The 25,666-nt window shown below is 30.3% G+C and overlaps 2 protein-coding genes across 2 annotated transcripts in view; one reads left to right on the plus strand and one right to left on the minus strand.

Moving 5' to 3' along the window:
* Nucleotides 1-18,175, plus strand: part of LOC111619113 (zinc finger protein 665-like) — a 36,730-nt gene extending 18,555 nt beyond the window's left edge. The window contains exons 3-6 of the mRNA XM_023360776.1: nt 3,738-4,766; nt 11,281-11,544; nt 17,721-17,816; nt 18,049-18,175. Of these exons, the coding sequence (XP_023216544.1) occupies nt 3,738-4,726 (989 nt within the window). The 3' untranslated portion in view covers nt 4,727-4,766; nt 11,281-11,544; nt 17,721-17,816; nt 18,049-18,175. The remainder of the gene's footprint in view (nt 1-3,737; nt 4,767-11,280; nt 11,545-17,720; nt 17,817-18,048) is intronic.
* Nucleotides 17,943-25,666, minus strand: part of LOC111619126 (vesicle-trafficking protein SEC22b-like) — a 29,082-nt gene continuing 21,358 nt past the window's right edge. Inside the window, exons 2-5 of the mRNA XM_023360791.1 lie at nt 23,343-23,446; nt 23,096-23,256; nt 18,418-18,564; nt 17,943-18,343 (exon numbers count right to left, since the gene is read on the minus strand). Coding sequence (XP_023216559.1) covers nt 18,195-18,343; nt 18,418-18,564; nt 23,096-23,256; nt 23,343-23,446 — 561 coding nt within the window. The 3' untranslated portion in view covers nt 17,943-18,194. The remainder of the gene's footprint in view (nt 18,344-18,417; nt 18,565-23,095; nt 23,257-23,342; nt 23,447-25,666) is intronic.

Here is a 25,666-nt window from a genome sequence, read left to right on the forward strand (position 1 = left end):
TCTAAGTTTTCCTAATGATATAAATATTCAAGAAATTCAAATTATTAAAGAAAGATCTAGTATAGAAGAAAATGATACAGAGAAGGGTTCATTTGAATAAAAGGATATTATACTAGCATACTGAATTTATTATAACTTATTTTAGGTGTTACAACTGGTGGTATATTACTAAAATAAAATATACAGGGGGGGTGCAAAAGTAGGTACACAGTTGTTATGGAAAAAAACAAAGAAAAACATTTATTTTATGTACAAATTAAATCACAAATAAGGAATACGAACTAATAATAATGAACACCAGAGATTTGTATTTCTCAGATTCTCAACTGTATACCTACTTTTGCACCCCCTGTATATTGGGTACCAAGGTAGTAAGTAATATAATATATGTTTCTATATTCAATGGTTGGCTCAACAGTCAGAAAACGTTTCTAAATGGACTGTTGAGACTGACATCAGCGATGTTTCACTGTTGAGCTCAATGACCTGAAAGACTTGAGTATTCAAAAACTAACATGGCTAGCTTCCATGAAAAAATAAATTTTGCTTATAGAAAGTATCCATTTGCTCTTGTGGATGCTGTAATAGCAGACAGATTAATGAATGATCTATATATGATAAAATGTGATTGCACGATTATGTTAGATAATTTGGTCAATATAGTAGAACATCGATTATCCAATTCAATTGGGGACTGGGGTTGGTCTGATAACCGAAAAGTATGAAAAAATACATTATTAGTATAGTAAATTAGTACAGTGGAACCTCGGTATACGACCTTAATCCGTTCCTGGTGTTTGGACGTATACCAAACCAACCTTTCCCATAAGAAGTAATGTAAAAATGATCAATCCGTTCTCATGAAAAAAAATGGCTGGCTTTAAACACCTCACTTTTCTGGCTAGTTCGTGCTTGATTTTTCATGAGATCAGCATGTATCTTTTTAGCTTTCTTGCAAATAATTGCTTCTGATACACTCGCCAGCACACTGTTTTTCAGTTATCCAAAGCAAAAGCAATTTCTCAACATAATCTAATGTCTTCGATCTATGTTTAGAAATTGATTTAACCTCTTTCGCAACATTAGCAAATTTAATAATGTCTTAATTTTTCACGAGTGTTGATATCGTCGTTCTCGGAATACGGTATGCAACAGTTAAATTTCGAACACGCATGCCGCATGCCACCTTCATATTTCTCAACAATCTCTTTTTGCAGTTCCATTGTGATTTTAGTCATTTTTTTATTTTTTTGTTGCCTTTTTGCAATTCATAATTAATAAAAATAATAACATTTTACTTACAAACTAAAATAAAAAGAAATTTAACAAAGTTATAAACTGTGGCACTGCGAACATTTAGTCTGGTCTAATACACCGATAGTGCTACTCATTCATAGATGGCGTGTATAATTGAATTAAGTCGTATACTGAGCAAAATTTGTTTCGTCCAAACAGGACATATTCCGAATTGGACATATTCTAAAGCAGATGAATACTGAGGTACCACTATATAGAAATCAGAAATGGAAATGAAAAGGAGCTTAAATAATATAAATCAAAATCAAAGCTGTACACTATGCCATCTGAGTAAAAAAATCAAAAGAACTGATGTGACCCCAGTGGTGCCCACAGACTATAAAAACTGAGGGGAACGAGCTATAAAAAAGGGCATTGTATATTATGAAAAAGCTTCAAACTCTATGATTCAACATTGGATCAGCACTCCCACAAGATGGCACTGGTTACACTCAGGGCTAAATTATTTTTGAAAACAAGGTTTGGTCAACTTATGATGAACAATAACTATATTTTTATATAGTTATTGTTCATCATAAGTTGACCAAACCTTGTTTTCAAAAATAATTTAGCCCTGAGTGTAACCAGTGCCATCTTGTGGGAGTGCTGATCCAATGTTGAATCATAGAGTTTGAAGCTTTTTCATAATATACAATGCCCTTTTTTATAGCTCGTTCCCCTCAGTTTTTATAGTCTGTGGGCACCACTGGGGTCACATCAGTTCTTTTGATTTTTTTACTCAGATGGCATAGTGTACAGCTTTGATTTTGATTTATATTATTTAAGCTCCTTTTCATTTCCATTTCTGATTTCTATATAGTGGTACCTCAGTATTCATCTGCTTTAGAATATGTCCAATTCGGAATATGTCCTGTTTGGACGAAACAAATTTTGCTCAGTATACGACTTAATTCAATTATACACGCCATCTATGAATGAGTAGCACTATCGGTGTATTAGACCAGACTAAATGTTCGCAGTGCCACAGTTTATAACTTTGTTAAATTTCTTTTTATTTTAGTTTGTAAGTAAAATGTTATTATTTTTATTAATTATGAATTGCAAAAAGGCAACAAAAAAATAAAAAAATGACTAAAATCACAATGGAACTGAAAAAAGAGATTGTTGAGAAATATGAAGGTGGCATGCGTGTTCGAGATTTAACTGTTGCATACCATATTCCGAGAATGACAATATTGACAATCGTGAAAAATAAAGACATTATTAAATCTGCTAACGTTGCGAAAGGGGTTAAATCAATTTTTAAACAGATTGAAGACATTAGATCATGTTGAGAAATTGCTTTTGCTTAGGAATACTGAAAAACAGTGTTCTGGTGACAGTGTATCAGAAGCAATTATTTGCGAGAAAGCTAAAAAGATACATGGTGATCTCATGAAAAATCAAGCAGGAACTAGCCAGGAAAGCGAGGTGTTTAAAGCCAGCCATTTTTTTTACATGAGAATGGATTGATCATTTTTACATTACTTCTTATGGTAAAGGTTGGTTTGGTATATGTCCTATTCGGTATAAGTCCAAACACCAGGAATGGATTATGGTCATATACTGAGGTTCCACTGTATTTTCTAATATTAAAAAATATTTAAGACAACTATGCAAGTTATTTAATAAACATCTAAGGTGCTATCCAATTTGCATCTTCAAATATTTCATTGAATTGCTCAAATTCAAAAATAAGACCTTATAATTCATAAGCTGAAGACACAGTAAGACTCATACAAAGTTTGTATGAAGTGAAGAATAAAATAATAATCACATTAAGTATTCTAGACATATTTGTTATTAATGGAGATATATCAATATTAATTTTATACTAAAGTAAAATTAGAACATTCTAATTTAATTCTAAATATTAACTTCAGGTAAGTATTTCTTTTTGAAATTCAGATATAAAGCTAACACTGTTTTAAAATTAAAATGTTAAGATAGAAAATTTGGAGTTATGAAAGAAAATAGTACAGAATCTTGGCCTTCTACAATAGATAGGACCAAGATTTTGCATCTTCACAGTCAATTAGGAAAAGTAATTTTTTCTCTTGATTTTTGTTGAAGTATATGAAATAAAGTAGAAAAATAGATTACTTTATGATTATTTTTACTTATATATTATTTTTAACTGAATGTGAAATGACGGTATTTGTACTATTTTTTAATTAATTAATTAATGCATATACCAAGGCTTTGTATATGTGTTTATACTTTAAAGCAATAATATATATATATATATATATTATTGTCATTGGTAGAGTAAATAACATTTCACTCTTTGAAATTGTTTTAACACCAAAAAGACAGTTCTTCGATAATTTTTAAACTTATTGATTACAGATTTTTTATCAGTTTTCATATAATGTCTCAAAAGTATAAATTATTTTCTAGTTCTTATTACGTTATAAATAACTGTTATTGATTTTTCATTTACATTCTAGATTCCAAAGAAAGTTTTGATGTGCTTCAGAATGAAGATGTCCATAACAATAGAACAAAAGCACCTGCACTAGTTTTAATTGTGCCTGATAATAATTCCAACTCAAGTGATGAGACAGATTCAAATACGGAGACAGATGAACAGAAACAGTGCCAGTTATGCAATGAGAATGGTGTCGAAGATAATGGTTTTCATAATTGTATGGATATCTTTGATGAATTGAATAACTATTCTTGTGAAGAATGTGGTGAAAATTTTGTAAGTAAATCTGCATTTTTAATACATAAAAAAGAACATATTCCAGAAAAATCGTTTATATGTACTGTTTGTAATAAGCAATTTAAATTTTATTCAAATTTAAAGACGCACACGTTAATTCATACGGATGCCAAGCCACATGCATGCGACATGTGTGGCAAGAGATTTCGTCAAATTAATCACCTAGAAGCACATCATAGGATTCATAGTGGAGAGAAACCATTTATTTGTAATATTTGTAACAAGACTTTTGTTCACCTACCTTCCTTGCGTAAACACTTATTGACTCATAGTGACAATGGGACCATTTTAAAATCCGAGGAACGACCCTATATGTGTGAAACTTGTGGTAAACGATTCAAGAGTAAAGGTGCTCTAAAAGAACATAACATAATACATACGGGTGAAAGACCATTTGTTTGTGAAATATGTGGTAAAAGGTTCCAGAATAATTGTAACCTTAAAACACATGTGAGAATACACACGGGTGAAAAACCATATGAATGTCATTTGTGCCAGAAGAAATTTTCTCAAGGAACACATTTAAAGATACATATGAGGGTCCACACTGGAGAGAAACCATTTCTATGTCATTATTGTGGGAAAAGGTTTAGTCTGCGTTGTAACTTAAAAGACCACATTGGAATCCACACTGGGATCAAGTCAAGGGTGCGCAACAGGCATGCGAAACTGAACTCCAACAGAATTGAATCACAATGTTAATAATTTATATTAAATGAATTTTCTAACAAAATTTTGAATGGTATTTATCTTTTCACTATAAACTATTTATTTTATTTTTAACAAAAGCTGTACATTTAATATACAAATGCAGTGATATCAAGTTCAATTAAACTTGTTTTTAAATTTATCACATATTTTCATAATTTTATTATTAATAATACATATTTTCATATTTTATTATTATAATTAATCTCTCTATTTTTTTGAATATTTTTAGTTAGAATAAGAAAATAAATTTCCTTACATGCATAGTGAAACAATTCATGAACTGGAGAATTAATTTATTAAATTCTTTCAGTTCAACACTCATATAAATTTAATATAATTGGAATTTAAAAAAAAAAGATTTGGTTTTGTCACATCTTGATTAAAAGAATCATTAAAACAATGTAAAAATACATTTGTTCAATAACAAAACAGTACCAAACAACAAAAAGTACACATTTGTCATATTTTTTGTCATAGGCACTTGGCTTATTTCTCTGTTGCTATATTTTCATCACACAACTGCAGAGTAAAGTTTGCATGTTCATAAGAAATATTTTTACATTTCTCTTTCTGATTCTTTTAACTGATGGCTTAATGGGTCAAGGCAGTTAAGGCATCACCATACTGCTCTGAGGAACCAGGGATCAAATCTTTTGAGTGTAATCCAGAAATTTTTTTTATTGGTTAGTCCTGACTGTTGTGCTCTGTCCCTTGCCATCCAGATGCCCTATTATGGACTCAGTCAAACCCACAATGGATATGGAAAAATTATTATCTTAGTGCCCACAGGACAAAGTTAAAAATGAAAAAACAAAACAAAAAAAAGATTCTTTTAATTAACTAGAATTAACTTTTAATATTTCCAAAATTACTGTTGTCAGATTTGTTATGTTGTGATTAGACTTAATAATTCAGGAATTATTTAACCATTACAATGAAGAAACTTATATATAAACAAACAACATCACTAAAACTCAATACATTATAAAACTACAAGCCAACCAATGCCATATGTTATTGGGCTAGATAACAGCTAGCCCGATGACATAAGGCAGGGATGGCAAACCTTTTTGAGTTTGCGTGCCACATAGTAAGCATACTTTTCTTTAAAAATGTTTATGCGTGCAGTAGTTTTAGACTTTGAGTAACTATATTTAAATTTGGCCGAATGGCTGAGTGGTCAAAGTGGTAGCTTATCGCTCTTGTGGACCCGAGATCGATCACCCGGCTGTCCCATTGTGGGCTTGCTAAATAAAAAAGCCCTCTTAGTGTCCACAGGGTGAAAAGAGTTTTAAAAAAACTATATTTAAATAAATAAAATAATATGCTGTAATTAGAGTAAATATAAAGAACCTGATTGAAAAAAATGATAAACCGAAATCATATAATTCGTTACATGCCAGATGATTTCTTCAACATGCCACTTTGGGCACGCATGCCATAGGTTTGCCCCTCTGACATAAGGCATTGGTTGGTTTGTAGAAAAACTTCTTTTGAAAATGGGATGATAATCAATAACATTAAGTGATACTAGGGCAAACTTAGATGGAAAGATAATGTGAATTCTGACTTAAGATGATTAGGGTAGGAATGAATGTAAGCAGATGAAGACAGATTGTGAACAAGGCCAAAAACCACCTAGGATTTGAATGATCCTGAAATTAAGACACTAAGATGAAGAATTAATTTAAAATTTTTAGTTTTATATGATGGTTGCAAAACTGCAGCTTAATAATTTTTTATTTCTATATTTGCTAATCCTTCTAAAATTAAAAAATATATATCTTATTTACTTTAGATTTCCTAGGAAAAAGTAAAATTTTTTAATATAAAATGTACTAGTTGATATCTCAGTAAGTTCTTAAATTCTTTCCTTAAAAAAATTCTCTCTCTATTATTAAGTTTTTGGAATCAATGGTATGTTTTACACTTAAAGATTTTAAAATGTTATAATGCTATCTGAACAAGAAAAGGTCTGTTTATCTTCAATATGTTTTACTAACAAGTATTATAACTGCTGTCAAAAAAGATATTTTCACTCATGCATTGCCATTATTGCTTACATTTATGATAATTTTATTAATTATTTGAATTTGGATTAAAAGATTTGGAATCCTCAGTCCAAATTCCAATAATTAATTAATTAAAATTAGTGCTAATATAGCCTGCAAAACCTGGTTTTTAGGCTTATGTCTAATAATAGAATCAGGCTTTACAAACTTTTTTCTGTGTAGTCTTCATCCTAAGTCTTGATTTAAAAAATGATGAACATTACAGTTTTATGATGATGATGATGATGCTTATGTCTACTTTGGTTATTAGACTTATATGAGAAATACATAAAAGGAAAATTTATCTTACAATCTTACAAAATATAATAATGCCTTAAAATGAGGCATAACAGATCTAGAATCTTTCTGTTAAACCTCCAAATATTTGTAGAAATGCCAAAAAATTTCCATACAAACTTGAAACATGGCATTGCAAGAAAATGATTCTTTGAGTGACCCAAAATAATGATTTAGTTCTATTCTGTATAAAATTTCTCTGGATATTTAATCCAGCTGAAGGAACTTATAAATTCATTTCCATGCACATTCCATACAGAAACAGTATTAAAAGAAATATCATGGTTCCTAAAACAAATACAAATTTTTAAAATTATTTCAAGGCAGCCATATTTGGGTTCTACACAAAATCAATGTAAAACATGCTTGAGAACATTACACTATAGTAACTCTGAATTAAAGTATGTATACAAAATATTCTTTAATTTAAACTTCATTATTTATAATTAATTATTTAAACTTCCATTAACAAAATTTTAATATTCCAGCATTAGGTGCTTTTCTTTCAGTTTGTTGAGAACTCAAAAATGTTTGTAAATTTCTCCTTCTGAATATTAAAATTTTTTGAAAAAAATTTGCAGGAGAAATTATTATTGTAGCTTGTTCTCAAAAATTCATAATTTTGCCAGAGTTTTTAAAATGTTTTAAGATTTAAATATGGCAAATGATATACAAGGTGCTTTAAAAAATGTTAACTCTCATAAGGAAGTGAGCATGGATAGTAGGGTTGTACTTTTTTGAGAACTCCACAATTGGGTTGTGACTTCTTGCACATGCAGAGGACAGCCGTCCCAGAGAACACCCTCCTCCACCCTACTGTACCCCGCCCTAGATATACCAACGGTCTGTTATCTTTTCTTTCTGCTATTTCTCTGTCTACAATTTTTCTTTTGCTCTCCTTTGTAGTTGTTTTCAGTGTTGTTTCTTGTTTCTTTTCTTGCTTTTAAAATGTCTTATGTCACTTTATTCACTTTCTTGAAATTACTTTTGTCTAGTATTTATGGTATCTTTGTAACATCCCTTCTTTATGTAGCCCAGGGTTCCTAATGGGAAGGATGCCACACAAAGGTAAGTAGGGGTCAGTCAGTAGTTAGCACATGAACTGAATGCGAGACACCGGTGATCATGTTGGGAATACAAAAGTAGTGTCTGGTGCTGAAAGCTTCAGATTGACATGACAGAGTGTCTAAACAAAAGCACAAGTTAGGTTTATTTAACTGAAAACCACTTACTCCCAGTAGTACTAATACACAAAAAACACTTGTACACAAGCAGTTCTCAAGACATGGTTAGTGGAATATCAGCTATATCCACAACAAATGGGTGAGTTGCTCATCTTACAAACAAAACCTCCAGTACTGATCCTTTTCTGTCGCTGGTCACCACTAGTTGTAGCTTCATCTCTCTGATGCTAGCTTTTATGGAGTTTATATCCCTCTTGATGACGACATCATTACAGTCCTGCACTTCTAGTTTATTTACCTTTTGCAGCATGTCTTGTATACGTGTTTTGCTTGCGTGGAGTCGTAACGAGTGACAAACTTTAAGTTCCTTACATCTTTTCATCTATTCTTTCTGGGTTTCTTGCCAGTTCTAGTAGTATTTCTGTTTGTTGCCTTGTCTCTTCAAAGATTGGACAAAAAACATCACGTGTTCTGCAGCACCCTCCTCTTCACATTCACACTCCATAGATTCACTCAGTCCTAATTGGTTCAATTTTTGATGGAAAAGACTGTGTCCTGTGAGGAACTGCATGTTATAATGGTTGATTTCCATTCACTTCATTTCTTGTTGTGTCTTGATGTTACTGAGAATTCAGTACATGTGTCCTCCACTAATATTTTGAAGCCACTTTTCTTGCCATATTTTGAGTAGTTGGTCCTTTACTTTTTCCTTGTACAGTAGAGCCTCGAAAACTCGGCACTCCGGATAACTTGGCCACACCCTGGCAGGGCAAAAAAATCCTTAGTTAATTAATTTTCATTATAGACAGCTTTATGCCTCATAAAGTATTTTTCTGGGGTCTGTCTTATCAGGTAAATTACTGTACACAATGTATTCATTAATTTTCATTTTCATGTAGTAAAGGTCTATGCCTTCATAAAGATCGTACTTTTCCTTTGTTTAAGGGTATTTGGGCAGTTTATTCTCAGTTGTATTCTCAAGTAAACAATACATACAAATACAGTACAGTATTTTCTGAGGAAACACTCATACTTAGTTTTTTTAACCCCATTCCCGATAACCCAGCATTTTCACAAACTTGGCCACCCTTCGGTCCACATTAGGCCAAGTTTTCGAGGCTCTACTGTATCATGTTTTTCTTCATTTGTATGCAGATGACAATCTGCCACTACAATTCTTATGTAAGAAGTTACTTCTATATTAGTTTGTAGAAAAGGGCTGGCAGAATTACAATGTAATAAAAAGTAAAACATCTGGATACAAGTCCAATTTTTCTTGCCATGTCTAATCACCAGGAACAGCTATTTCCATTGCAGAGACAACCTTTCTTTAGAGGCTATGCCTCTGCACAAATATGTAAAACAGTTTAAAATGTCCACAGGTGACAATCCAAACACAATTAAAAATATAATATTTGTTTGTAGACATTTTAAACTGTTTTACATATTTGTGCAGAGGCATAGCCTCTAAAGAAAGGTTGTCTCTGCAATGGAAATAGTTGTTCCTGGTGATTAGACATGGCAAGAAAAATTGGACTCGTATCCAGATGTTTTACTTTTTATTAAATTGCAATTCTGCCAGCCCTTTTCTACAAACAAATATACAGTAGAACCCCTCTAGTCCGCCCTCGCCTAGTCCGTCACTCCGGTTAATCCGACCATGGTCGGAGTCGAGAAACTTGTGCCGACTCGTCGGTGACTCACCGTCCATGGCGTTTTTCTGTATTCGTTACAGTATATGTTTTAAATTGTGTGTACATGTACAGTTTTGTGTGTGTTTTCAACATGTCAGGAGTGAAACGTAAACACGTTACTCTTTCATTAAATGAAAAATTAGCAGTGTTACAAAGACTAGACAAAGGGGAAGATTGTTTATTTTACTTTTTTCAGATAATCTGATCTTTTTTGCGTTCCGACCATATCCCCAGTCCCAAAGGTGACGGATTACAGGGGTTCTACTTTATTTTTAATTGTGTTGGGATTGTCACCTGTGGACATTTTAAACTGTTTTACATATTTGTACAGAGGCATAGCCTCTAAAGAAAGGTTGTCTCTGCAATGGAAATAGCTGTTCCTGGTGATTAGACATGCAAGAAAAATTGGACTCGTATCCAGATGTTTTACTTTTTATTAAAAAAATTCTATATTAGTGTTAATGTTTTTTGAAGCATCCTATATTATATTAGGATCACCGCCAAGCTGCAGGCTTGGCAATGTCTTTCTTCAGATTTCTTTATCTGCACATGCTTTAATCAGTGTGAAGACTATATTGTGTTAAGACTAATTGAAAAACCTGCAAAAATGTTAATGAATGCATTATTGCTAAAATAAACATCCACAATTTGTGCACATATAATAATTTTCCAGACACATCCATCTGAAGTCTTTAGTGCATCACGTATTCAAATTCCAATATGCAGAATACTAGCACACTAGATTATTGGAGAATTCTGGATTGTCGGGTACTAGGCTAACAAACTTCTGCTGTATAACCTTCAATTGATTCTTAAAGAAATTTTTTTTAAACATTAGATATTTGTTATTTCTATTTAACTTTACCTTATTTAAGCCAGTAAATTAGGTTTTTCAATTTATGCTAAGTATAAGCAATCTTCATTAATTTTTTTATATACCAAGATTAGTTTTAATGTTCTTATTAATAGTCAACAATCTGTCTTTATTTAAATTGTATGTTAAATTGAATAACATAAATTAATATGGATTGAAAAGTTGGGAACATTTTGGGTACAAAATGCTCCTAGCATGCATTATCCAAATTGTCTAGTATTCAACACTAATATTTAGAATATTAAAATAATATATGCTATTGATCATCCTGTGTAAAGATCATTTATATAGATGTCTATTGTGAAAGGAAATATCAATGTTCTTTTTTTTTCCTTACTCCACCCTGTGAATATCAAGTTTCAAAATGTATTCTAATTATAAGATCAAGTTTAACAATGCTGATAAGTTATAATTTTTATTTATTTATATTTTTGTTGTTATACAGGAATCTTGACTAATGAACTTGTTTCAATGGTTATGATATTATTTATATCTTTGATTGATTTCTTCATGAAGAGTTATTCTGTACACAGCCAAACATCACTGCCTTGCCTATCATCAAGATGGATCTAGTTAGACTCAGAGTAGTGTCTGTGCTGAAGGATGAGACTTACGTATCTAGATCAAAGCATCTGCAAAATATGCTCCAATACAGGTTTCAATTTGGGTCTTCCACCTTTACTGCCTCCACTACCTAGCCACCTAAAAGGTACTGTTGATAGAACACAAACTAATTATTGTATATTTCTTTGCAGGTTAAACTATTATAATAAAAATAAGAATTTAAAAATATAGTAAGATGCCAGATTCTATAAAATTTTAACTTTTTTGCATTTGCTATTGGAAAGACAATTTCATGCCTAAACTGCATTCGAATACAGGGAGGAAATACATATCCTTTTGCTCTCAATCGATAACATTGGTGATGCATTTGCAAAAGTGTTTGTGTTGTTCTATTGTATCAGTCAAACAAAATATGTTTGCTTGATATGACAATACAGTAGAGCGTCGTTTATCCGAAACGTCCGTTATCCGAAAGCATTCCAGTCGGCAAATTTAAATTTTCGCTAGTGCTGTGGCTGCAATCTTCGGCTATTTCTCGGGCTACTCAAATATTTTACGTTTTTTATACTAAATTAACATCTGAAGTATAATTTTTTATTGTTTTTATATTTTCAATAAATTTATTTTGTTTGTACAAAATAAAAAAAATAATTTTTAACGATACAATAGTCTTCGTTAGGCTTAACATCGACGAAAATTCAACGCAAAGCGACACGCAACGGAGAAAAATTTCAACATGGGATAAATTAATATATTTTTTCGTAAATGATTTGTTATCCGAAAAATAAGTTATCTGAACCACCCCAGTCCCCAATTGATTCGGATAAACGACGCTCTACTGTATTTGCAAATACAAATTGGAGTCTTCATAATTAGTTTTTCCACACCACAGAAGATTCTGAAATTTGTATTTGTCTTTCACTTACAAATATATTTTAATAATGTTTTTGTCCTGCTTTTATTATTATAATTATTGTTCTTTTTTAAACTAGTATTGACACTAGAGCGATACTTTATAGCAATTTTATATACCTTAGGCAGGGAAGTCCACAAAAGATTGACTCTAGCCTGCAATCTTTCGTATTCCCATCATGTCAAAGGACAAATTGTAAAAATTCCGAAATATGTATCTTCTAATTATGAAAATTTGACTCTGTTTATTGCAATTATATGCATTTTGTTTGCGTATGGCAGTGCACTTTCAGGTGATCTGCTGAGAGAATACCTCCTGGGAGGACTTTTTGTGGGAAACCAGCTCTCTTTAGATGTTACAGATCTGAAGAAAAAACAGAAAACTCCATGTGGATGACCCCATTGGCGAGACATGGGCCCACAACTGACTACCAGTGTTCAGTGGTTTTATACGCTCGGCCACTGGATGGCTTACATATATTCCTTTTAACTAATATACTGTATATATATATATAAAAAATTAATAATAATAAAACTTGGAAGAGTGTTTCATTGAGGCATTTATATACACAACTTAGGTTTAATATACTGTATATTTTCAATAATAATTTTCCCAGTTTCTGAATTTTTAGTCCCTTGATTGCCATCTAGTTCACAAGAGCTACCATTATTAAATAAAGTTTTAATTTAAAACATTATAATCATTTTCTAGAAATATAAAAAACTGATTTGTATGCAAATCAATATGTTTTTAAATTAGAAAACAATTCAACGTAATGTGTCATCGCCTAGAAATGTGTGATTAAAATAAGACTGATTTGGCCACAGGTCGACCTAGAAATCAAAAAATCTAGGTCATTCTGCGGTTGTAGTTCTTGGTAACTTGGCATATTACAAAAATAATTAAACAAAATATTTTATAGTTGAGTTTTTTTTTTTTTGATAAAAACATGTTTACATCATTATCTTTCCTCATTAGTTGATCCTGCATTCATAGTCATAGTGATGTGGTGGCTTGATGCCAAATTGTATTTCTGTTTTAATTACGTTTTTGTATTGTGTCTAAAATTTGCACGTTATGCAAATATTTTTTTGTGGTGTAATTAACTGAATGGACTTAAATTATTTGAGTATGAATGTTTAACTGTTCAAAGCTAGATTACTATGTTTTTCATAAACACTCTCTTTATATTTTATAATGAATGTATTTTGTGAATATCTGTAATATTTCTAACTTTAGGTCCATCAGATTTTGTGGGATTATATAAATTTTGTTCCTCAATATGTGGCATTTTAATATTTATGTGCTATGGAAGAAATGTTTGCAGCATGGTCCATGAGGCCCTTGCACTATAAAACGACAATGGAAAAAGTGCTTAAAATTTATTATTTATATTTATAAATTATGGTTTCTGTTGAAGTTTGAAGCCCAACGATTATCCAAACTCTATTATAATATTTAGTTCCAAAATTTTTGTTACATATAATGTACCAGATATTCAATTTGCAAGAGGAGAGTTGCTGTAAAACCTAATTTATTGAGCAAATTTTGTGATTTTTATGGATAATGTGAGTTTTCTTTTAGCGGACCTGTTTGAGACGAATCCATTACAAACTGGACTCATCTCAAATGGGCGTAAGCAAGACCTCTTGCATAGCCTAGAGTAAGCTGAACAACTTGTTAACACAAAGTGTCAGTCTTGTTGTAATTTAAATTCTACAGAATAGAAAACAGACAAGTAAGAGCAAGTAGAGAAATTTGGTCATTGAAGTATTCAAGTTTATAATTCTGCTGCCATATCCTGAAAATACTGGTTCCTAGTTATCTTTGGCTATTAGTTTATTATATTGAAACATTGATTATTATTAAATAAAGGAACATACTCCTTAAAACATTTTTAACATTGTTTGTCACCTAGGAACATTAGGAATTACTTAAAATGCCTCTAGGAAAGAATTAATTAGCAAAATGTGTTGAAGAAAATTTCATCATATAGGGTACTTAGGAAACGGAAGTAACTTAAGTTGTCCTAACTCTCTCGCATGCATAAGAAGTCGTGACCAGACTGTAGTTCACTGAAAAGTGCCACCCCGCTACCCCTATTTGCAGTATTATTTTTTGAAGCACCCCATATAATAATTTTAAAATATTTTAAACATTTTAATACGAATTCTGAAATTTTGTTATGCTCTATTGTTGTTTATTTAAACTGATGAAGTAACTTTATATTTTTTTTCAGCCTTTTAAACTCTTCACAGAATTGTTTTTAGCGACAAAAAATGTATTAATAATAATTAGATATGAAGCACACAGAAAGGAATGTTTCCAATAGATAAACGACGACTGACTATTCTATTTTATGCTTTATATTCCTTCAGTGAGATTATATTAATATATCACTTGCTATTAATTAACACACATTAGCTTATATGCCAATTAAACTAACTATATATAAAATGCTACAGAAGTTATAGAATTTGGTATTAATTGCATAAGATTAATAATTATTAGTTAGCTAAGTTGTTAAAACTGTCTTGTTAACTTAATTTTAACCTAACATAATCTGATTTTTGGATATGTTTGGCTGTTTACAAGATATTTTATGTTCAAAATGAAAAAAATTCCAATTGTTCACAAATTTTACTTAATTGGAGTAAGAAATAATAGCACTCAGTAACAAGTTTCCAGACTTGACTGGTCCAAAAGTATTCAGGACAATATGTTGATTTCTAACTTCAAAGAAATAGGTTTCTTAGAGGAATCTGTTATTATTTCAGTAAATATTTACTTATAGTAAAATTTTACCTAGCAATAGTTGACAACACACTAGTTAATCTCTATGAATAACTATATTTATTCATAGAAACAGAAAAAACTATTGTCTTATCCGATATTATAATTTCTTTAATTTTTGTATGCGTCTTAAAATGCTATTATTTTGTTCAATTCTTTGAATTATCTAACCACTTTTCAAGAGAAACAAATAAAATTAAAATCCTGGAAGCAAGGTCAGAATTTAGGTCAAGGAAAAACAATTCAGTAAACAAAGATTTAAGTGGGACGCATTTAATTGCCTCTTTCTCTCTCTTGTTAATTCAAGATGATAAAATGCATTCGATTGCATAATTTAGTTGCATTATTATATTTGTACATTATAAAACTGATACCACCATTACAGTAGGCTTAGAAAGAAATTATAATTATTATTATAAATAAATGTTAGTTGACTTTTACCTTTTAATATGTTGGAACATTAGTAAATAATGCTGAAATTATCAGTCTAATATTAAAAATACATCATAAGTTATTTAATAATTTATTGCTACAACTATGTAGTGTCACTGTTATGTTATACATAAATAAATAATGGTTTAAAGGTTTGTTTAATTAAATTTATGAATTTTTTGTTTTTTGGAATCTTTGTTCTGTGAGTGGGTAAATCCCACTTGTCCCACCCTTAACTTGGTGACGGTGAACCCATAACCTACGCAATGATTTTGGATATGCACGTTGAATGTTTATTGAATATTTTATAATTTCAAAATTGTGTAACATAAATGCTCAAAGGCCACTAATTGTGAATCTCAGAAAAATTACCATCAAATAATTACTGGCCTCAATTTTAATTATATCATTGTCTACATTGGACTTAGTATATTGGTGTTGTTTCAGTTTTTGCAAATAGAGGGAGTCTTATTCGCCTGGACCCCAAGCAAAGGCTCACTTGGGGTCCGGGTGGCACACTGCACGGTAAGCAGAGACTGAGTTCAAGCCCCATTACTTTGTATTAATTATTTAAATTAGCAAAATTATAGCCCAATTGTTTGATGATGTTTCTTATTCAGAAAAACAAAATCTTTATTTTTCACCTGGTTTTTCACTTGTACACTGTTTTTGTGTTTCGGACCTTAAGGCCCTCTTCAGCAGCTTTACAATAACAATATTCTATAACTTAATTATACATTGTGGAGCATTGTTATAATAATTTATTACAATAGTAATGAAAAACAATTATTTTCAGTTTGATGAAAAATATTACACTCAAATAGAAGGAATACTGATGGGAACATATATAGCCTGAAATTGGCAGAAATATTTATGATACCGATAGATGGAAAAATAAGAAATATAAAAGGAATTCAATTTTATAATAGGTATGTAGATGACTGTATTATTATATTTGACAATATTGGAGCAAGCAAATCAAATTAAAGCAAATATATAGTTTGAAATAGAAACAGAAAAGAAAAATAGAATTAATTATAATGAAATTAAATCATATTCCTAAATTATTTGAAAGAGTAAAGAAAATATTATGTAATAAATCATTTTTTGGGGTTTTAAAAAATATTTATATTCTAGAAATAAAAAAAATATTGAAATGATAGAAGAAAAAGGAATGGTATATTCTTTTGATTGTAGTTATGGACAAAGAAAAATGTACATAGGTGACACGAAAAGAAAACTGAAAATATGCATAAAAGAACGTATTAGAGCAATTAAAGGAAGTTATGCAAATTCAGCAGTAGAAGAACATTACAATATTTAAATCAATCTCTCAAAAAGAAAGAAATAGTTCTAAAAGACAGTTATTCAAGCATATTTATATAAAAGGCAAAATAATAAAAACCTAAAGGAAAAAAAGATTCACCAATCATAGAATAGTATCATTTAGAAAGGTATTTAAAGAAAAAACCTTTAGGCTTAATTACTTTCTCCGATACAGTGATAGAATACAAAGTGGTGGATAAGTGAGTAAAGTTAATTTTAACAAACCTTTTAAAGGAATTTGCCCATATAAAAATAAATACTTATTTTAAATAAGTATTTATTTTTATACAGGCAAATTCCTTTAAAAGATAAAGAAAAAAAAAAATGTTAAAAATCCTTTTATGGATAATTTATGTACATATTTATATAATGTTAATAGAAAACAAGGAACCTGTAAGGAATTTAATAAATTTTACACATAATTTGTATAAGTTATAGTTATAGAATATTGTAACTGTAAACCTGCTGAAGAGGGCCTTAAGGTCAAAAACATAAAAATAGTGTGTACAGGTGAAAAAACCTTATGAAAAATAAAGATTTTGTTTTTTCTAAATAAGTCCTATTATTATATCAATACTAAGTCCAATGTAGACAATGATATAATTATAGTAAGGACTTAGGTATTTAATTCTTTTGCCTCTATTTCTCACTAAATATTTGTTTTTGTTATAATTGCATTAATTTTTTAATCTATATTGGGGGAGAACTAAGTAGAATTTGTAAGCATTTCTCAAACTAAACATTTCAACTACCTTCAAAAAAGGTTTGCCATTACTGTTTTAAGCTGTTATTTAAATGCATAATTTTTTTGTTAACTTAATTGCATTTACAGTTATTGAAACAATTTATTTTATTAGAAAATACAATTATTTCTGCAATTGATATGTCATCAGAATGTTTCCGAGAGATTGCAGTTTGGCAAAGGAAATTTAAGAATCATGGCGTCATTGCAGGTGAGCTAAGTATAGTTTTAAAAAAAGTTCTATAATGGAGGATTCTTGATAAAACATCCAAATTGTTAGGTTAAATTTGCTGACAAATTTTCTACGGATTACATAATTTCAATTTAAACAAACTAATTTTTTTCCTTCCAAAGAATTTTTAATATGAATAATTCATTTATAGTATGTATCTCAGATTATGGATTTGTGAATAAAAAGGCTTACATTTTTTTCTCTTTTTAAGGAAGTGAAAAGATATAAACTTACTCAGAACAAACAAAAAAACTTTTTATACAATTTTATGGAAAATATTTATATTTATAACTGAAATAACAACTCAATCTTTCTTTTGAAATGCTGCTCCGGTTGAGGAAAGGGAAAAAACTTCTTTCAGAGTACCCAAAAATATAGGAAACATACAAAAACTATGACTCCTACAGCCGCTACTTTGGCATACGTTGATTTCAAATTCAAATAGTGGCTCTCTTTCTTATATTTCTGCGACAGGATCGACAGGTTGCTCGCTTTGTTGTCGAGTTCTGAAAATTAAGAGAGAGACGGATTAATTGATGTGTGGGCAAAGCTGTGATGTTTGATTTCAAGCACTACCGACCTGACAGTGCTGCTCCTCTCTGCAGAACATCGTCAATATTCTGTATCATTATCCTCTGGACATCCTGCAGTTCGACGTTCAGGTGGGACAGGTTCCGGCGCGCTCGTGCATCCGTATAGGACTTCTTGGTTTTCTGAATGTAATTATCTATGGAAATAAAAAGAATCATCTCGTGGATCCAAGATTTAGGGCTAATTTTAAAAATAGAAATTTATTGATGTTTTGTATGAATTTAAACTACAAAATAAAATTATTATTTATATTATTTGTAGTGATCTTTACTATATAACTCAAAAGTTTTGAAGTGATACTATACAACAAAGATGCATTATAGATACTAGTGCTGCCATCTATTGGTAATCTTATTTCAAAATATTAAAATTCTCTACAGATAGCAACATCCTAGTTGTGCAGAAAAATTTATTAGATTGAAGTGTAATTAATTTTATTACATTAATAAATAGAGATTATTCAAATGTTTTTTCCCATTATCTTGTACATATTGCTGCCATAAAGTGCAGGACGAGATTATGTTGCAAAATATAAAGTCGGTCTATTGTTCTAAATTAAAAATTGCAGATAGAAATCCATTGCTTCTGTTATCAATTCATTGTGACCGGTAACATCTTTAAATTAAAGTCCAGACTAATATTTAGGCCCAAATCTCTCTTTTCAAAGTCAAGATAACAAATATATCAAGTCAGTCAAACATGCTTATCTTTGCATTAAATTTGCATATTATATCATACTAATTTGTAAAGACAGACTATCTGATGTATGTGAAAATAATCTATTTATTTATCTTCTGATGCCTACTTTTTCCAATGTTTCTTTCAGTTCTGAGAAAATTATTAAATTTGAGATGACGTAAAATCTTAAAAAGGAATGACTATAATATCATCTCTATTTAAACAACTGGAGTTGTTTTTAATTAAATCATTATACTTATAGTGTGTGTATGTATATATATATACATACACACACTATAAGTATGTGTATACTTACTTATACACATCAGAAAAGTTTCAACAGTGTTGAAAGTAATTCTTATGTAACTTCTTATGTGTAGAAAGGAAAAAAGAAAATTTGTGTATTCTATAAAAGTACACAGTGGATAGCCAGGCTCCCTTGGCTTAGTCAGTGGCACCCAAATGCAGTATATATAATATATGCTTTCATTTTTGTCTGTTGCCAATAGGCATAGTGCTGGCCAGAAAAGAGAAAAATACTAGTCAGAATTTTTCAGTTTTACCCCTGGCTACAAGACTGCAGTGCTATACAGAATTTCTCTCTCATGTGTGCACTAGTGTAAATGGTCATTGCAAAATCAATTGGATCGTATTCTGAATGTTTGCCAAAAACTCAACAAAGCAATTTTTGTAGTATTAAAGCTAATTCTACATGCAGCTTTCAAAAATATACATTTAGAAATTATAAATGGTAAATTTAGTTTATTGGTTTTGAAGAAATAAATATTGGTTATCACACTTCTTAAAATAAATCCAATTCAAACTTCTATACTCAGAGCAAAAATTTTTCATAATGCCAAAGTGTTTGAATTTTCTGTCCATCTTCAGGAGTGGTGAATCCAGAAAAACCCAAAGGGAGGACTAACTCAAAAATGAATTAAAGGTACGTATGCAAATATTTAACTTGCAAGACGACTGTCATGAAATATGTCCGATAAACTGTTTGCCATCATAAATGTTTTAAAAAGTTTTTGAAGTTTGAACAGTTTTTTTTGTGTTAATATGTGAGATTTAACCCACAGTGGATCACTAGTCAATAAGAGAAGGTGCACCAGTATTCTGATCAAATTTTCATTCCAAGAAAAGCAGTTCAAATTGAATAAACTTAGTTATATGTTCTGTACCTTAAATTTCATTTTTATTAAATGTATTTTAAAAAAGATGTTCTATTATTCCAGCATGAAAATAAAACATACACAATTATATATATATAATATATACTAGGGACTCTACTCCTTACTGCTGAAAACTGTGCAATCCCAAGGTTTCACAATACTTCTTTATGTTATAATTTTTTTTTCTTTTTTACATATATTGACTAAATAACTAAATAATAAGAAACTTCAATAAAGAATAATCAGCTAGAAGGTTTGGGACAATCATGCCACTAATATATACATGATATGTAAGTATAATAAACCCCTTTTGTTTTTATGAAATTGAATTTGTATTTGTTATGATTAAGTAAGGATCTTTAGGAACCAGAATATGGAATCTTTCACAAATTATGTAATACTATTTTTACACTTTTCAGTTATGATCCCATCCCCTGTAACACTCCACAAAGTGTTACACATACTCATCCCCAAAAGTGTTATCCCCTCAATCCCAGAATATTGATCCAGGATGTGTTACACACATCCTGGATTAATATCCTGAATCTCCAGAATTGCACAGAAAACTATACTGTTTATCACTACTTTCATATAATTAACAAAATAATTACACACACATCCTGGATCAATATCCTTAATTGTACTATGGAATAAAACATAGTAAGGATGCCAAGCATTAGGTTATTTTGTTAATTATATGAAAGTAGTGATAAACAGTATAGTTTTCTATGCAATTATGAGACAAAATTGAATCATTCTATTTCCAAGGGTAGAGATCCTAGCATTACATTATGTTTATGTAAGCACCCATACCTTTGTAATGCACCATAACAAATATCTGCAAACCTACTCACCCACATCTACATTACATAATTTATAAATAACCACATTTATAAAACAAAGAACATTTTAAAATTAATTGTGCTGATTGCAAGACAAATACTTGGGATAAAAAATTACAGAACAAAAATTTTAATTGAGGAATTACTTTTAAAATTTACTTTCTTAAAAAGACGAAATAGAACTACACCGTAACAGAATTGGATATACAGTAGAGCATCGTTTATCCAAAAGCCGGTTATCTGAAACGTCGGTTAACCAAAAGCATTCCAGTCGGCAAATTTAAATTTTCGCTAGTGCTGTGGCGCTGCAATCTTTGGCTATATCTTGGGCTACTCCAATATTTTTTTTTGTTGATGTGTGTTTTTTAGCTGGCAGCACTGGCACTTTTGTGTGGTGTTTTTCTGAGGACTGTGTGTCATGCTGAATCGTACGTTTTTGATACTAGATTAACTTATAAAGTATAAATTTTTTTTGTTTTTATATTTTTCAATATATTAATTTTGTTTGTAAAAAATAAAGAAATAATTTTTAACAATACAATAGCCACGATTATTATTTTAAAAAGTTTACGTTAGGCTTAACATCGATGAAAATTCAACATGAAGCGACACGCAATGGAGAAAAATTTCAACATGGGATAGGTTAATATATTTTTTCGTACGTAATCGGTTATCCGAAAAATAAGTTATCCGAACAACCTCAGTCCCCAATTGATTCAGATAAACGATGCTCTACTGTACTGGATTTTTTTATCATGTGGAATAGAAATAATTTTTATCTTGAATAACTATAGGCATAATAGTATTTAGGAAAATATTTAATAAATATATAACTATTCCCAAAATTTATGTTGTAAATTACAATATACTTTTAACTCTGTACTTTAATGTGCTGGGAGTCCTTTAAATCATTGACTAAATCTTGGAAGTGCAAAAGAAATAATGGCGACGCTTCCAGTTTGCTAGAGTGTAATGTTAGACTCGTATGATTGGCAGACTATAGTTCTGAAGTATGTGTAACATTTTTCAATACTTACATTTAGTATTTTAATTTAATCTGCATATTGTCACAAATAATAGTAAGGCAAAGTCCTTCATTAGATGTCCTCTCACACATATGCAAAAATAATGTTTCAAATGTGTTTATTGCTCTGAGAATTTTTGTGACATTGCAAATATCTGCATTAAGTTCAAAAGAGAATTTTTCAAAATTTTTGTATCTAAGATAATCTAAAACTAATTTTCTTCCTATACAGATATTAGAGGTAATCATATATGTATACAAATGTATCAATATTAATGAAACATTTTTTAAATGTTCATAATAATCACATACACACACTATATATATAAAATGTATAGGGGTACCTAAATTTTCTTTGCCTAGGGGTATCAAATACTCTTGCACAGGTCCTGCTAACAAAATGATACATCTAGATTCTTATTTGGTATAATATGGCTGATTAATTATAATAAAACAAGGTAATGTGGATGGGCAGATATGCTGTCATCTTATGTTAAATTTAATCATTAGAAATAAATAAATTTAATTTAGAATATTCTGGAAGAAAGGATTGGCCAGAGGAGTAATCAAACCTAGTGACTGTTGGAATGGTACGGCACGATAACATCTGCACGGTACGCCTGCCGGTACAAGAGTGTACTGTACAGATGTTATTGGTTATGCATCTATATGGTATTATTGATACTTAGTACTTTAATAATTAATTGATCCTATTATAGTCCAATAAGAATCCAAATAAACCATTTATTAACATGTATAGAAATATACAATATGTAATTCGATATAATATTTTTGTTAATATGTACAGAATAATAATCAATAAATAACTTATTTATTTTTAAACATATTAACAAAATTTAAAAAATCCAATTAAAGACAACAGATTAGTGATATTGTACACAAAAATCACAAAGCAAAATTAGAATAAAATAGTAATTTTTTACTTACCGAATTCGATAAAGAAGTAGGGTCGATTGACCGTGGCTACCTTTTCACCATATTGACTCTGAAATTCATTGTGTAGGTCTTCCAGGTACGAAAACGCAAGCCGTTTCGGATAGGACTGAGCACACAATACCAAATAACACACATTATTTTCAATAATATAACTGCAAATTAAAAACACGGATATTTTTAATGTTTTCCAAGAAAAATTAAAGGTTAATTTAGATTGATACAAATATTATTTCCTTACTGAAAAAAATAGGGACCAGTTTCTATGCTGCAACGAGGTGGAGAATTTTGGTTTAATTTCTTAAACAGTAATTTTGCTTGATTTTGATATTCTAATTTACCATCCTGTAAAAAAAATTAAGAAAATTGTATTTAAAAAAGATATTACATATTACTCATACTAAATAAATGACGACTAATGATACATTGTACCCTACTAACTATTTCAAAGAATTTGTTATAAATAGTAAAATCCAAATTAAAAATATAAACACAACATTCCTTTTTAAACATATGAAATAAGTTTTGGTACATACTATCCATTATTCTTATAGAGTTTAAAAATATTTTAATGAAAAGATAAAAATATAAATTGAACTGCAAACTGATTTGCAAATATTGTTCAAATTCAATTATACATGAAATATTAGAAAAAAATTGAATTAAGGTACAATCTCGGTAATCCAGCCACTTGCTAGTTTGACTTTTCTGGTAATCTGACACTGGTCGATTCTCGGGTATTACTGGCACTGTTGCCGAGTAATAGACAAGCTTCCCACCAGTTCAAACTCCAATTTCCATTAAATTTGAACATCTTACCACTAAACATGGCACAATATCAAGCCTAAGCTTGAATGCTCAAACTAGACACTAAAAGTCATATAAATAGTTATAAAAATTATAACTTATGTGATTTTTTTTAATGCCTACATCTCCTAGCTATATTTATAACACAATACTGTATAAACATATAAATATCAGTCCCCTGAAATTTCCCACCAAAAATACTATACTATATCATATTATAGGCAATGGCAACATGCTTGGATGTTTTGATAAGTAGTTCAACTTGTTGCATCATTAACAGTTATTCCATGCTGTCAAATTTGTTTGTGTTCAATTGTTACATTACTTGATATTCTATATATATTTTTGATTAATACAATGTACTAATATCATGAAAATAAATATTTTCTTTCCAAATGAATAAACCATTGAGTTCATCTTATTTCCAATAATCTGGCAAGCTCCTTAATTAATCCAATAATACTTAAACAACTACAAACCCAATGTACAGTACATATGTAGTATGCCAACAACTATCAGATTATATTGGGCTATTGTAATTATTATAAATTATTTAGTAATTAAAATAATCACGATATAATAGTCTGATATATTTCAGTAGTTGTTGGTGTATCTATGTTTCCATGTTCTAGTCCTACATATGTCAGATTACCAAGACTACTGTTTACTGAAAGCAAGAAATATTAATTGTATACATGTGAAATTTTGTTAAGAGCAATATAAATTGAGATCAGAAATTTTTGAGGCCATATGCCCTTACTAACACTAATAAAGTAATGCTACTCACTCAAGACTGACTTCAATGAGAAACAGAGAGAGCACTCATCATGACAGCCACCCTCTAAGCTTTGGAATAAGTGGAAAAAAAGAAGAAATGATATTGGGATGATTATTTTTATACTACACTCATTAATATCATCAGTTTATTTTAATAATTTTCAAAAAAAAAAAAAACACAGGTGCTAAGCACAACAAAGAATACACAACTAGATAAGTAAAGCAAAGAAAAGAATTTTCACACATTAACCTGTCGTTATATCACAATTCATTGTTCATTCAAATGTATTGATTGCACTTTTATAACAAAGTGTTTTAGCCAATAATTTTTAAATATCGGTTGCCATCAAAGCTACCATTGAATGAAACATAACTTACCGAAAAGCAAGTTGGCACGGAGATTGAAAATAGACAAAACAGACGAATATATACATCAGTTATATCACATCTAGTGATGTGCCGGATCATTAAAAATGTATATCCGCGGATACGGATACGGATACGGATAATTAGTGTCTAGATCCGCGGATACGGATACGGATACGGATCTCAACTTTCGTACTCAGTCGGCGCCGATGCGTGTGACCTTGGATCGATAGTTGACGCTTTGCATTAATAACGCGACGTGTTTTGACTTGCACTGCGCGTGTTTTTGTTTATAGTGTGAAAGTGTGCTAAATTAGAATTCACCACAAAGGCAGACAGGATAAAGTAACAAAAGCTGATATAATTTTCCAATTAAGCTATTTCGCGTCTTTATAAAGATTCTATTTCGGGGAATTCCAACTTCACGGTACAAACAGTAGCATGCGAAATTACAACGATAATATTAGTTCGCTGTATCCAAAGCACGTGTACAATACAGATCCCGATCGCAACAATATAACCCGGAACCTTAAAACTAACCTTAAACACGAACTTAACACTAATAACAGAAAAAGGGATAGAATTAAGAAGACAGAAAAAAAGGTAGATAAGATA

This window comes from Centruroides sculpturatus, unplaced genomic scaffold, assembly GCF_000671375.1.
Source record: "Centruroides sculpturatus isolate CEXI.00-Female unplaced genomic scaffold, Cexi_2.0 scaffold87, whole genome shotgun sequence".
Classification (NCBI taxonomy): Eukaryota; Metazoa; Arthropoda; class Arachnida; order Scorpiones; family Buthidae; genus Centruroides; species Centruroides sculpturatus.